The sequence below is a fragment of the Gouania willdenowi genome, chromosome 4 (genome assembly GCF_900634775.1).
Source record: "Gouania willdenowi chromosome 4, fGouWil2.1, whole genome shotgun sequence".
In the NCBI taxonomy this organism is placed as follows: domain Eukaryota; kingdom Metazoa; phylum Chordata; class Actinopteri; order Blenniiformes; family Gobiesocidae; genus Gouania; species Gouania willdenowi.
In genome coordinates, this window is record NC_041047.1 from 26,959,958 (window position 1) to 26,973,662 (window position 13,705).

Sequence of the window (13,705 nt, forward strand, 5' to 3'; positions counted from 1 at the left end):
CCCACAATACACCACAAGCACATTTACGAGAAAAGTCCAACAACCACTAATGTTTTATAATGTGATTACTTGAATAATTAATCTACCTGCGGATAAAAAACCTCAGTCTAATGCACACAGTCACAGTACATGACCCCCAACAGTGATGAGTTATATTTGCAACATATGACTGCGTTAAAACAATGTTTCCCAAATGGGGGCACGTGTATCCCTTGGGAGCGAGAAAGTAGAAAATTAACTGAGAAACTTTTATATTGTTTAGTTTTAGTTAAAAATGTTAACCATAATAATGATGATGGCAATGATCTTGATTTGAACATGAACTGAAAATATAAGTGTCAGTCTTGGTCCAACACCAGGCGGGAGATGACCGGAAATGATTAAAACTATAGAAATACATCTATTCAGGAGGCACTAAATACTGTTTCATTCCACTTATTTATAAAATTAGATTATTTCAAATGGGAAATAATAATAATAATAATAATAATAATAATAATAATAATAATAATAATAATAATAATAATAATAATAATAATAATAATAATACATTTTATTTAAAAGCGCTTTTCAAAACACCCAAGGGCACTGTACAGTGCAGTCATAAAAACAGTAAAAACAGGAGCAACAGAATAAAACAGAATATGACATTGGGATGGTTAGTGTGTGAGTAGGTGGTGTAGGGCTGTCTGAACAGGTGAGTTTTTAATTTGGTTTTGAAGAGTGGCATGAAGCCTATGGTACAGAGGTCAGGGGGGAGAGAGTTCCAGACGCTCTGTGCCCCATGGTGATGAGTTTGGACAGAGAGCAGGAGAGTAGAGGAGGAGTGTGCGGGCAGGAGTGGCAATCTGGAGGAGGTCAGATATGTACGAACGGGCCAGGTTATGAAGTGCTTTGAATGTAATGAGGAGTATTTTGAAGTTGATTCTTTTTTTTTTTTATGGAAAGCCAGTGAAGTTGTTGTAGAATGGGGTTGATGTGGTGGGTGGTTTGGGGTCCGTCTGATGATCCATGCTGCAGTGTTTTGGAGGAGCTGTAGTTTCTGGAAGGATATGTTGGGGAGGCCGAACAGAAATGAGTTGCAGTAATCAATCCGGGAGGTGACAAGGCTGTGGACAAGGATGGCGGTGGTGTGGGGGGTGGGAGAGGGGCGGAGACGAGAGAAGTTACGTAGGTGGAAATATGCAGAGCGGGTGATGCTATTGATGTGAGACTGGAAGGAGAGTGTACTGTCGAGGATGACATCCAGACTCTTAACCTGAGGGGAAAGAAGGACAGATGAGTTTGTTTTTTTCTTACTTTGTCTGCACATGCTGTCAAAAAGTCAACACTACAATAAGTGCAATCTTTTTAAGACAGCAATTTGTTATTGCAATTAAATAAATGCACAACTACAACATCACATCTCACTCTTACTTTAACATAATCTACTATTCCCCACCCTTTCCATTTCCTACCTTGGTTTCTCCTTCCTGTTCCCTTCCCCCTCAACTATATGTATACACTGCCCTCTCTTTTTATATGCTCCCTATAATAAAGTGTTTCTTACCCTTCCTTAGGGAGGGCTGGTGATGGTAACAATTATTAGATGACAAATGTAGGTTAGTTCATCAGATGAAAATCTATAACATTCCCATGAGATGTCATCGGGTAAATGAAGTGATGGGCCGTGCATTTCACACTTGAGCCTCCAACGAGGTCCTACACCGGCTCCCAGGCCAGATCCGGCCCGCTGGAGCCACCTGGCCCGCGACCAGCCTGACATTGCTTCATTTTATTGAAAAAAAGTGTGATTGATTGATAGTGTCCGTCGTGTCACTGCAGTCTTTCTCAGAGCTGTCAACACTGTCACCCTGCTTCCTCGCGTGACAGGAAGATCGGACAAAGACAGCTGCACGGGCCAAGTTTCCAATTACCCTTGGAAATGTGTAAAATCTAAATAGCACAATAAAAACTGGTAATGGAGACACCTGAATTTTGAAAAAACACTGTTATTGCTAAAATGTTTTTATGCTTTCATGAGGAGGAATTTCAGAGGTTTTGATATTGAAATGTGTTGCAAAAGCTCAATGGAAGCACTGTTTCTGCAAATACACGTCACAGAACGTGACATACATGGTCACATGACCACTTCTCTTCGAGAAAACATGTGGACAGAAGAGGAGACCGGGATATTTTTTTAGCAGTATACTTTAAAATTATTAGTGCCACATTAGACAGCAAACAACAAAGGAATACAGAGTGTTATAAGGAGGTTTTTCTGCAGCGAAGCTTCGCTGGATGAGAGTTACTGGAGTTACAAGGCTTCTGCCCAAAACAACCTTCAATGGAAACACGCTTTTATTTTTAGAAAACACAGCTCCTGTTTCCAAAAAGGGTGCGTTCTGCCTCAAGCGGGCTAAATTCAGACTCTACCACCACGAGATACATTTTCGGATGCGGGAGGACCAGACCTATCCACTGATACCAGGCACGGCCCAATCCAAGCTCTGAATGTGAAGTTATTGTATGTCAGAAACAGGCAGCCGAAGTAGAGTCACCTATGATGTCACACTATGAAAATAGCTAAGGCTGATTTCACATGTTGACTGTGCATGTACTGCGCCCGCTAGCTGGCTCCAGTGTTACACTGGTACGACAGCAGGTCAGGCATACAATGATTACTCTAAAGCTAATTGGTTAACGCCACATGTTCATTTCCATTAATTTAAGCTACAGGTGCACACACTGTTGATTCTGAAGGGCTGAGGGCAGATTTTAGACCCTGGCAACACATGAGGGCTGAATATGATTGGATAAAAGCTCTAACATAAAGGCCAGCCCTCCAAAGCTCAACCTGAGGCTGGAAGCAGAGCAACCAAGAGGAAAGCTATGAAACAAAACGTATAACTACAAGCATTCATTTAATACATATTTGTGGAAAAATATATCAAAATTAAATTACCCACCACTGGGTAAATGAAAGGATTGCATCTATTCATAAAAATGATCTCTCCTAAGCACAGCTGTTAGATCAGCAAGACATTTATACTGGCTAAGGTTTTATCCATATCTTAATCTGGTCTCAAGCAAGTTAGTCGTTCACCGTTAGTTACTATGGCGATTTATCCCGGTAAGAGTTAACTAGCGTCGTAGTTCAGCACACTCGTTATAAATTCAGGAAGTTAACGCAATAAGTGGAAATCCAGTTTTGTAGTACAGGCCCACTGAGTTGGGTAAAAGGATTAAGGGGTGGGGCTATGCTAAAATGTTAATTTATCAGTTTAAATCATCTTATCAGACAGATAGGAGGGAACAAAGTGACAAAAGGCCTCACCTTTAGTGCACATTATCTGACAACAATGAACAATATTCTACTGTAACTTGCCTTCTGCAATGATTAAGGGAAAACAAAGTCACTTGAAGTAACTTTGAACATATACGACACATGGCAAAGGTTTTGGACAAGTTGAGAATAAAATGTATTTCTTGCTATTCCATACGTTACTTTACTTACTTTATTTGAACACCAGTACAATACTCCGTTCAAATGTACCAGATTTAGCCATGAGGTAATTTTTTGTTTAGCGTCATTAAAGAAAGTTGTAGCGTTTTCTTTGGTTTTTTGGTTTTTGTTTCTGCAGCGTTGCGGATCCCTCTGAAGGTGATAAGTAGAAAAACTGAGAGGGAGGAGTTAATTAAATGTGGTTATTTCATTCTTCTACAATTAGAAGCTGTTCTAATGAAAGGGAGAACAATTTAACCGACTCTGGGGTGCCTCACAGCATGCAACTGATTACGAAAACATTTTGTACAATTTCTATTACAGAAACTTTTTAGTACTGTAGTATAGTGTGTGTGTTTGTGTGTATATATATATAAACTGAAAACGATGATCTTTTCAGTTTGTTTAATTTTTACATTTCATACTTTATTTTATGTATTTATGACTGACATTATTTGAACAAAACATTCTAGGACCACCTTTCCCATCACATTACAAATTAATATGTGCGTGTTTTCCCCCTTTGCCATTAACTCTAGCACTGAGCCCAATTTCCCTTGAGACCCATTAAAGTTTCAACATTCATAGACTCAGTTGTAAGATAAACAAACTAATTACACGCGTGGTGGCCATAGTTGAGCAGCACTACAACAGGGATAACACATCAGAAGCACATTGACAATGCATGGGGAAATCAACTTGCCCTCACAGGGGGATGGCCTGTTACTGCTGGTAATGGTTACAGGTGTAACAGAAGCTCAGGCATTTGCTACGCATGCATGCACACACAAACACGCCTTCATCTACTGTATCTTTTATATTTGTTCTTGTTTGCTTGCTTTCCCACACCTTCATTCTGTTGGAAGCATTTTTGAAGATTAAAGCAATGACTTTATCAAATTGAACAAAAAAAAAAAAAAAAAAAAAAAAAAACCCAAAAAATGCATGGCTTTCCTCATTTCGTGTTAAAAAGATCTAAATTGGATCTAATGTGGAATTAAACAGCCATCTGTGTGTCCTGAACACTGTGTGCAGCTTCTTTGTGTTACAGCCTCCTGGCTAAAACCAGTAACTCTGTTTGTCATAGTGCTGATCAATAGTAAATGCTTGTTTTGCTGCAGTTCAGCAAGATTGAGTGTTTCAGACCTGCACACAGAACAATATAAATTTTAGCAGATTGAAGGATTTACATCTGAAGACAAATGGCCTACAGCACTTTTGAACCTGTTGAGATTAATGCTAACTCCAAGCTAAGCTAAAGCTGTGGTCCGCTAGTACAAAGCATGGGGCGGACCCCTGTGGGCTAAGATGAACTTTCCAAAGATCAACTTGTCACGGTGACTCAGGAAACAACCCTGGTGAGGTGGGCTGTGTGTGGCAGCTGCTGCCTCTCCACTGGTACAGGTAAAATGCCAGAAACCCCACGGGTTAAAATAGCCCTGAAACCAGACACACACATACACACGCACACACACACGCACACACACACGCACACACATACACGGAGGCCATGCAAAGTCCAGCAAACCTCTGGTCTGTTAACACATTAATTTGGGGTCACGACGAGACACTCGGAGGGGGTGGGCAGATGCCTTTAAGAAACTAAGAATAATTTTTGAACAATTTGAGCCAATTTTTCTTATTTTTGCCCTTTATCTGCAGCTACACTAAACTTGCCATATTTTAACCTATTTACATCACTTTTTCTTGACATAAACCCTTTCCACCACTTTTCCAATCCTAATGTTACATATGTTGACCCATTATTGTCACTCTTAACCTCTTTGCACAATACTTTATGCTTATTTTTGCCAATTTAACCACATTCACGATTTGTCATGCCCATTATTTGTGAGTATAAACTAATTGTTCCTACTTTTTTCTGCCACTTTTAAGCCAATGTTGACACTTAAAATGTTTTTGATCACTCTAATTTGCAACTGTTAACCAATTTCTGTGTTTTTAAAAATCCCATTTCACCACCTTTTCCACCCTTTTTGGTCACTTTTAACCCATTTTATTTCAGATTAAAACAAGGATTTACATCTTTAAGATGATGGCACAAATAATACTAGGGCACAAATAATAATAAACTTCCCTGATAACAGTGGAAATAATTCAGATCAATTAATAAATCAATAAATAAATGTGGTTATCACAGTGACGTGCCGTGGCCACTAGGGTTGGGTAGGCACATTGCAAATGTGCCTACCACCAATGACAATTTCATACGTTTCTTTATTTGTATAAAGCAATTTACAACAAAGTCATCTCAATGTGCTTATCAAAATATAAAATTCATAACAAGAAAGAAAAAAACCCAACAAGATCCACATGAACAAGCATTTAGCCATCTAACAAAATCAACATTGTAAAACACCATTAAAGAAACATAAACAGTTATTCAATATAGCTCCATACTCTCCCAGCAAGATATATCTCATGACACGGCATCAGTTGTTTGTGTTGGAAACACAGAAACACGGAGAAAGTCACAACAACAACAACTCAGGACAGCCTCAGTGAGGCGCATCCACAAAGCCAATCCTTCCTTTTGTACCATTCACTGTGAAAAGTATGAAACATTTTCTGACCTTACCTTTGCTGAAGGTCTAGTGTTGGTCTACCGTCTTTTAAAAGCTGTCGTTTTTCCTCAAAAAAAAAAGTTTTTCTATCATCTCTAGCGCTGTCATCCTGACTGTAGTGTTATCGCACCCACTCGCTAGAGCGAGCGAGAACGTAGCAACGTAGCATTTAGCGTAGCACAGTTATGTCCAAAGGCAGCTCTCTACGCTGCCTTTGGACGTAAATGGTTGTCATCTTGGGGAACTGACTGCACAATGCGAAAACACGTAAAAACACGCTGTGGGAACAGAGACAGAGTAGCCGTGTACTTTTGGGAAGGGGCGTGGCCTCTTCCTGCCTTACAGCAGAGTGAGACTGTGCAGCCGTTCCAGGAAATAGCACTGTTTAGTAATTTGGGCTATGAAACGCACAAAATGCGGACACTTTCAAACTTATTGGTACTGTAGGCTATTGGAAATAGAAAAATAAATAATTTATAATTATATTATAATTAAAACAAATAATCAAAATATCAATTCACCCTTGGGTAGGCACTGCCTACCTTGCCTACCCTGATGGCACGTCACTGGGTTATCACAGATTCATAGAACAATGGACCATCATTTTGCTGACTTTATGGATGGGCCCCAAAAATCTCTTCCCTTTATCCCCCCTTATAGATGGTCCTGTCGTCACATGACTGTTCTTCAATGTTCATGTCTGTGTTCAACCACCTTCAGGTACATTGGGGGTCCCCGGTCTTTAGAATTGTTATTTTGGGGGTCATGGGCTGAAAAGGTTGAGAAGAGTCTGGTTCAGAATATGGATGATGTGGATAGAGGACAGTGTGTGCTGTTTTGTTATTTCTGCCACACGCATATGCTTGCACACACATTATGTATTAATCACTGTTGAGTTGTCTTGCACGCATCATTTGTCTTCATGGCAGCAGGTATTTTTTGCAGTGTGTGAGTTTGTATTGTAGAGATGATGCATGCTATTGATTTGCTGAGCCTTATTACCATGTTTATCATTTGTACTGCATTGCTAAAGTAGACCACCAGGGGTCTGTAGAGCAATAGGGATGGTTTCACAAATACTGACAGACTTCAAACAAACAAGATTGACATGTCTTCTACTTCCAGCTCTTCATACCTCAAATAGCCGATGACAGCCCAGTGGCACTGGCAACAGTTCTGTTACCTTCCCACTGCTGCTCTGTTCAAATCACATTTGTCACACAATAACACATCAGCACTCCCACCCAACTCTCAACAAACACATAGACAGAGTTCTGTGCTAAAAGCAGCAGCAGCAGCAGGCTCCAATACAACAGCATTCGTCACATTGTCACCATGAAGCAAGCAGCCAGAGGAAGAAAAGCAGCAATCAGTGCATGGGGAGCATGTGTGAAAATGAAAAAAAAAATATTGACAAAAGCATCAACGTGAGCTGCCATTCACATTTTCTTTGGCACCCACTTCACTGCTGCTCTCTTTATCGTTCACATGCCCTGTTTTGGGATCCATGCCCGTGTTTCCCAGAGCCTGTAAAGGTTTATTGTGTTAGATTGACCTGTTCTTCTGACCACATACATCAAAGATCAAAGAGGAAAATGCCACTGTGAATGAAAATAAATTGGTTGTTGGAAGAACAGCCAATCAGGTTTAGTACCATTTCCACCATGTAAATGCTAGATTTTGGGTCTGACCACAAAAGTATTGTGGGTAGAAGATGGGAGGTCAAATGCTTTTTGGTACTCAATATTGTTTTAGTCAATGTTGGGAAAGTTCACTCACTGCATGAACTAGTTCAAAGTTCAGGTAACACACAATAACTTTAATCAGGCAGAAATACTCTAAGTTTAGGTTATGTTGGTCCAAAATATGAACAAGTTTCATGAACGATCATTCACTGAACACGTTCAGGCACAACACTGGTTGTAGTTCTTGAGACTGGTCTTGGTCTGCAGACCACAATTTGAAGGTCTTGGTCTCAGAATTTTCTGTCAAGACCAGTCAAGACCAGCACTGATCGATCTGCTATTCTTCAAGCAGAAACTGTTCCTGATGAATGAATGTTTTCGACTTCAAACATTTAGCGTTAATTCACTGATTGTTCTGCCTCCTTGGGACATCAATCCATCTTATTTCTATACTTACTTTAGACCTGACAAATAAACACCTTATTTTCAGACATATAAAATAACAATGGATTTAGGGCTTTTAGATAAATACAAAAATTAATTTTTGCAAGAAGTCAGCTGAACAAATTTGTCAAGATTTGAGATTTTTGCATGCTGTTCTTTGAAAGAGCTGCAAACTCCTTGTTTTTGTCTGTCAAATGTATTTCAAAGCAAACTAAAACTAAAAAGAGAGAATGCTCTTTAACTGTTCAACTTTGTGATGGTTTTGAAATAGATTTTTATGGTCTTGGCCTTGACTCGATCTTGACTCCCAAAAGACTTGGTCTTGTCTTGGCCTTGGTGCGTTCTGGTCTCAGCAAGTTTTGGTCTTGGATAGTGTGCTAGATAGAGTGCAACACTAGCATTAAAATTTGCCATTATTTTTAGTTGATTTTATATTTCAAGATATGCCATCTAGTGACCTAAAGGCTCCAGAAATCCCACTTACCACTACCAACTTCTATTGACCCTGGCTTTGGTGTAATTTGTCACATTCCTCATTCCTTTTTTCCATAAACTGATCACAACCTTAAGAGTTGCTGTTTAGTGAAACCATCATAATTTGGCTTTTGTCAAACTTGTTGAATTGACAGCTTGAACTTTAGGAAGACAACATTTTCCTCTAAGGCCTAACGGGCCGATGTGTTACTATCCAGAATTACCTTTATTATTGTTTTTCTCAGCTTAACAGATGCAAAAATGTTTATCATTTAGAAAAGCTCCAAATCTTCAACACTATTCACAACTTAAATTTGTTTGCACAGTTCTTGCTTGTAGGTTTTTTTTACTTAGACTACAGAAATGTATGAAATGTACTTTCTTCTTCATCAAGACAACATTTATCAGACACAGCATGCTTTCCCAAGGCTTTCTTGTATTTCTTGTTTAATGTATGGAGTACTAATTATTATGTAAATTGCCATTATTTGACATTTTTATGAATTTTGCGATACACTTACGTAACTCGCCTTAAGGCTGTTCTCTTTGTTTTTTGTTAAACTTAACAAAAGTAAAAATAGATCCCAGGCAACATACTGGTTTGTGTTTATCATCTGCAACCAGGTTTGAAATTAATTCATCAGAGGAACAGTTGAGTTGGAGCAGTTGGAGGGTAAAATCAGAGAAGCCAGATTGAGATGGTTTAGTTCAAAGCAAAGGGCTGTTAGGACAGAACTGCTGCTGGTATGTAATGGTCAGGTCATTCAATAACAGGACACCACACTTCACCTGCATCGAACTGTGTTACTGTGAATATGTGAATGAGTGGGTGTTGGTTGCCCTACTTCGGTCAGACTGTGGCTACAGATGTAGCTTGCCTCATTTTGTTCTGCTTAGAAAATAAAATTAAAAAAACATGTAAATCCAAGCCATTATTAATACTAGAATATTTGCATTTCCTGAAGAAAATGCAAGTGAGGATGCAGGTGCTGGCCCATGTCATAGAACACTGCATTAGCATTAACCAAATATTAACATTAGCCTAGCATTAACCAAATATTAACATTAGCCTAGCATTAACATTAACTAGCGATAGCATTATCCTAACATTAGCATTAGCTAACATGAACATTTTCTAGCATTAACCTTCAGTATATTATAATTAGCTAGCATTAACATAAACCTCACAATACCTTCAGCTAACATTCACATAGCATTAACATTTGCCTAACTTTAGTATTTACCAGTGTTGTGCTAGTTACTGAAAAAATGTAACTAGTTACCATTACTAGTTACTTATTTAGATTACTTACATCAAAAACTAATGAATCACTGGAAACTGTAACTTTTAAATTACTTAGAATTAAATGATGCATTTTTTCGGTCATTTGTAACCGTAATAATACACTGTTGTTCCACTCTGCGCAGTTGAGGAATAGTGGTTGAGGACGCTTGCTTTGTAATCCTGGGGTCAGTGGTTTTAATCCCTCCTACTCCAACTGCTCCTGTATTAACATTGCTTTGGATAAGAGCCTATAATAAATTAAACTGTGACATATCCGACCCTACAGTGTCATGATGTGTGGCTGTGGAACAAAATGCAGAGACAGATGGAGGCAGCAGGCAGGGATAACGTCGGTAATAATAGTCCATCTTAATTCTCAAACAACAAAAATCCATAATGGCGGCACAGAGAAGCCGGAAATAAAACGCAGCAGGACACGAGAAGGGTAACATTGATGACGAACCAGCAATCATTCAGTGACCAAGCACTCAGCTAAATAGTGCAGGAGGCCTGATTGCAAACAGGCCACACCTGAGTGCAAAACATGAGTCAGCTAATCACTCACAACCCAAACACACTGACGTCACTGGGAGATGGAGACAAAAATACCTGGAACACAAAGACAAGAGTTAACATCAGGCCAGACTTGAAAACAGAATAAATAAACACTATCAGAAAAAAACTAAAAGAGGACCACAAGGGCTACACACAAACAAAACTAAACAGAACCTGACATAGTTTCTAATCATTTGCATTACTAAACTCATTACTAAACTCTGCTCAGTATTAGTCTTTACAAACACTTCTGACTGAAAAACAAATGTGTTTTACCTGAGATCAGCAGAAACTGAAAATGTTACAAGGAATTCTGAAATGAATAACACAAAACAACCTGAATATTATTCATTTTTTACAGTGGCTTCAGCATCATAGAAACAGTTGTGTTTAGCCCTTAGAATGTTCCCTAACAGCTTAAGTACAAAAACTAGCAACAATATACAACACAAAAACAAAAAACCTTCTAAAATAAATAAATGAAAGCAATCTGAATTAACATTCGGAATACATTTTGACCAATTCTGCTTTGCAAAAACTGCTATAAAACAACCATAAAATATGTGTCTATAAAGCACAAAACAGCTTCTCTAAAATTCAAACTGAGCAATTTTTCAACCTTAGCACAACTTAATAGTTGCACCTTAACATATGTAAAGTAAGCTGTGTGTATTCCAAGTGGAGATTCTGCTGTTGTGTATGCTTATAAAAATAAATATGGAGAAAAAAAAAAAAATCACAGCATTTTTCTGAGTTACACAATGCAATGCATAGGACATGGTATCATAACGAGCGACTCCACAGTAGCGACAGGCTGCATATTTTTAACAACGTACCGTGCAATAGCTTTGCTATTATATAACAGTCCGTTAAAATCTAGCCGCTGTTGTTTTGGTGAAGAGGCTTCTCGCACGTCTACCAACGCAGGATTAGTTTAGAGCTTCACCAATGTGTCTATCTTTTGGAGGCAGATTGGTAAAATAATGTGCATATTTCCACTTTAAGAAGCTTGTCTTTCTCTCGCATTGACTCGCCATGATTAGCGCACGCTATAGTAAACAGAGACAAGCTCACAATGCTTCTTCTTCTTCTTCTTCTTCTTCTTCTTCTTCTTCTTCTTCTTCTTCTTCTTCTGTTTTATGGTGGTTGACACGGCATCCCACAAAAATATGTAGCGCCACTGTAAACAGGAAGTATACTGCAGCTAGCCAAGTAACGGACAAACACGCTATATTGTAACGGTAACTGAGTTTATTTCTTTTGCGTTAGAGTATGAGTTACTGTCAAAAGTAACGTTCTAGGTCGAAGGTCTAAGATTGTAGTTTGGGTTTATTAAGAGTTTAATACATTATATAAACAATTATATCTGATTTACTTGTAATTACTGACTAGAAGCAATGCCACGACGCAATGTTGATTCTAGTATTGATTTATACAGAAAGTTTAAATGTATGGAAACATGTCTTAGAGGTCATGTGTGTTATCTTGTGTTTGTCAGCAAAGGGGAAGTGGCTGCTATTGAGACAGAGCTGCTGAAGGACTACAGGTTTGGACAACAGCAGCTGACAGAGATCTGGGGACAAGCATGTGCCCACGCCATCACTAAGGTCTGTACATCCGACCTCCTGAGGAGACCAACATCAATCCATCTCTTTCTCTGTTATGCATATGCTTTCTATGACCTCATCCCACAGCCACTCATCGATACACTCCTTTCATCAACCCATAACAACGTGTGTGGTCGGAGTTCATCCGTTTATTGCTACAAACATAACCATGTAAACATCATTCCAGCTCGATATTGTTGCAGTTGTGTTTTCGTGGGGAAATGGACCTTCACTTTAATGTTCTGTTATTCTTCCCAAAGCTTGTTTCTTTGGACCATTAAACCAGAGGCATCAGACACTGGCACCGCACAGTGGCTACCATTTACTGCAGTGTGTTGTGTGTGTGTGTGTGTGTGTGTGTGTGTGTGTGAGAGCAGGATAGCTTTACTGGATATTCAGGCTTATTTTCTAATATAAAATCTAATAACATTGAAAGCTATCGCAAACCAAATGTGTGTGTTTGTTTTTACATACTAGTGTGCAGACATGAAACATCAAGAAAACCTCAAACAGGAAATGTGCTATCATTTCTTCAGAGGCAGCTGCTTTCCAGAATGAAATGCTAAATGGAAAGTTTAAAAAAAGAAAGTGAAAAAAACACTTCTTTTGTGGAACAACAAAATCAATTTGATGAATCAATGACAGGTTTTATATCTCGGGTATGATTGAACAATTACATTCTATCACTGTAAACTAAATCTAAAATTGTAGAGTATTATAGTTTAAAGTTACTTCTTAAAAAGCCAAGAATGTGATCTCATTAATTTCACTCTGCTGAAGCCAGATTGTGATTCCATCGATGTCACATCATAGAATGTCTATACAAGAAAAGCAATGACAACAGGGGTTTTCAACCTTTTCAGCTCGCAAACCCCAAAATAAAGATTCCAGAGACCGGGGACCCCCACAGTACCTGAAGGTGGTTGAACACAGACATGAACATTGCAGAAAGGTCATCTGGAGACAGGGCCATCTATAAGTTGGAATAAAAGGGGAGAGATTTTTGGGGTCATCCATAAAGTCAGCAATGATGGTCCATTGTTCTATGAATTTTTGATAACCACATGTATTTATTGTTATAAATAATATCCACTGTTATCCTAGAAGTTTTGTATTATTTGCACCATAGTATATAGTCATCTTAAAGATGTAAATCCTTGTTCTATAGGTTAAAAGTGACAATAATGGGTCAACACATGACATTAGGTGGAAAAGTGGTGGAAAGGGTTTATAAGTGCTGAAAAAGCCTTGAAAGAGGAAAAAAATGTGCAGAAAAGGCATTGAAGTTTGATGGAGAAGTGGCAGAAGTGGGAGTAATTTAGCAAAAATGCATTAAAAGGAGCTAAAATATGGCAAGAAAAAGTGATGAAAATAGGTCAAAATATGGCAAGTTTGGTGCAGTTGCAGACAAAGGGTCTCAAATTAAAGAAAGAAAGAAATATATATATATATGATCTACAAAAAACAAAGATTTAAACTTGATTTATATAATTTTTTTGTCTAAGTTTGACATCAAATTACATCCATCCACAGCTGGGTTAAAAGATCAGCTAACATTTCTTTATCATACTCAACAATTCCCGTAA

The 13,705-nt window shown here is 38.5% G+C and overlaps 1 protein-coding gene across 2 annotated transcripts in view; it reads left to right on the forward strand.

The window, feature by feature from the left end:
* Positions 1-13,705, forward strand: part of yjefn3 (YjeF N-terminal domain containing 3) — a 93,468-nt gene that overhangs the window by 56,217 nt on the left and 23,546 nt on the right. For both annotated transcript variants that reach the window (XM_028444411.1, XM_028444410.1), the window contains one exon: positions 12,011-12,119. In XM_028444411.1, coding sequence (XP_028300212.1) covers positions 12,011-12,119 — 109 coding nt within the window. The remainder of the gene's footprint in view (positions 1-12,010; positions 12,120-13,705) is intronic.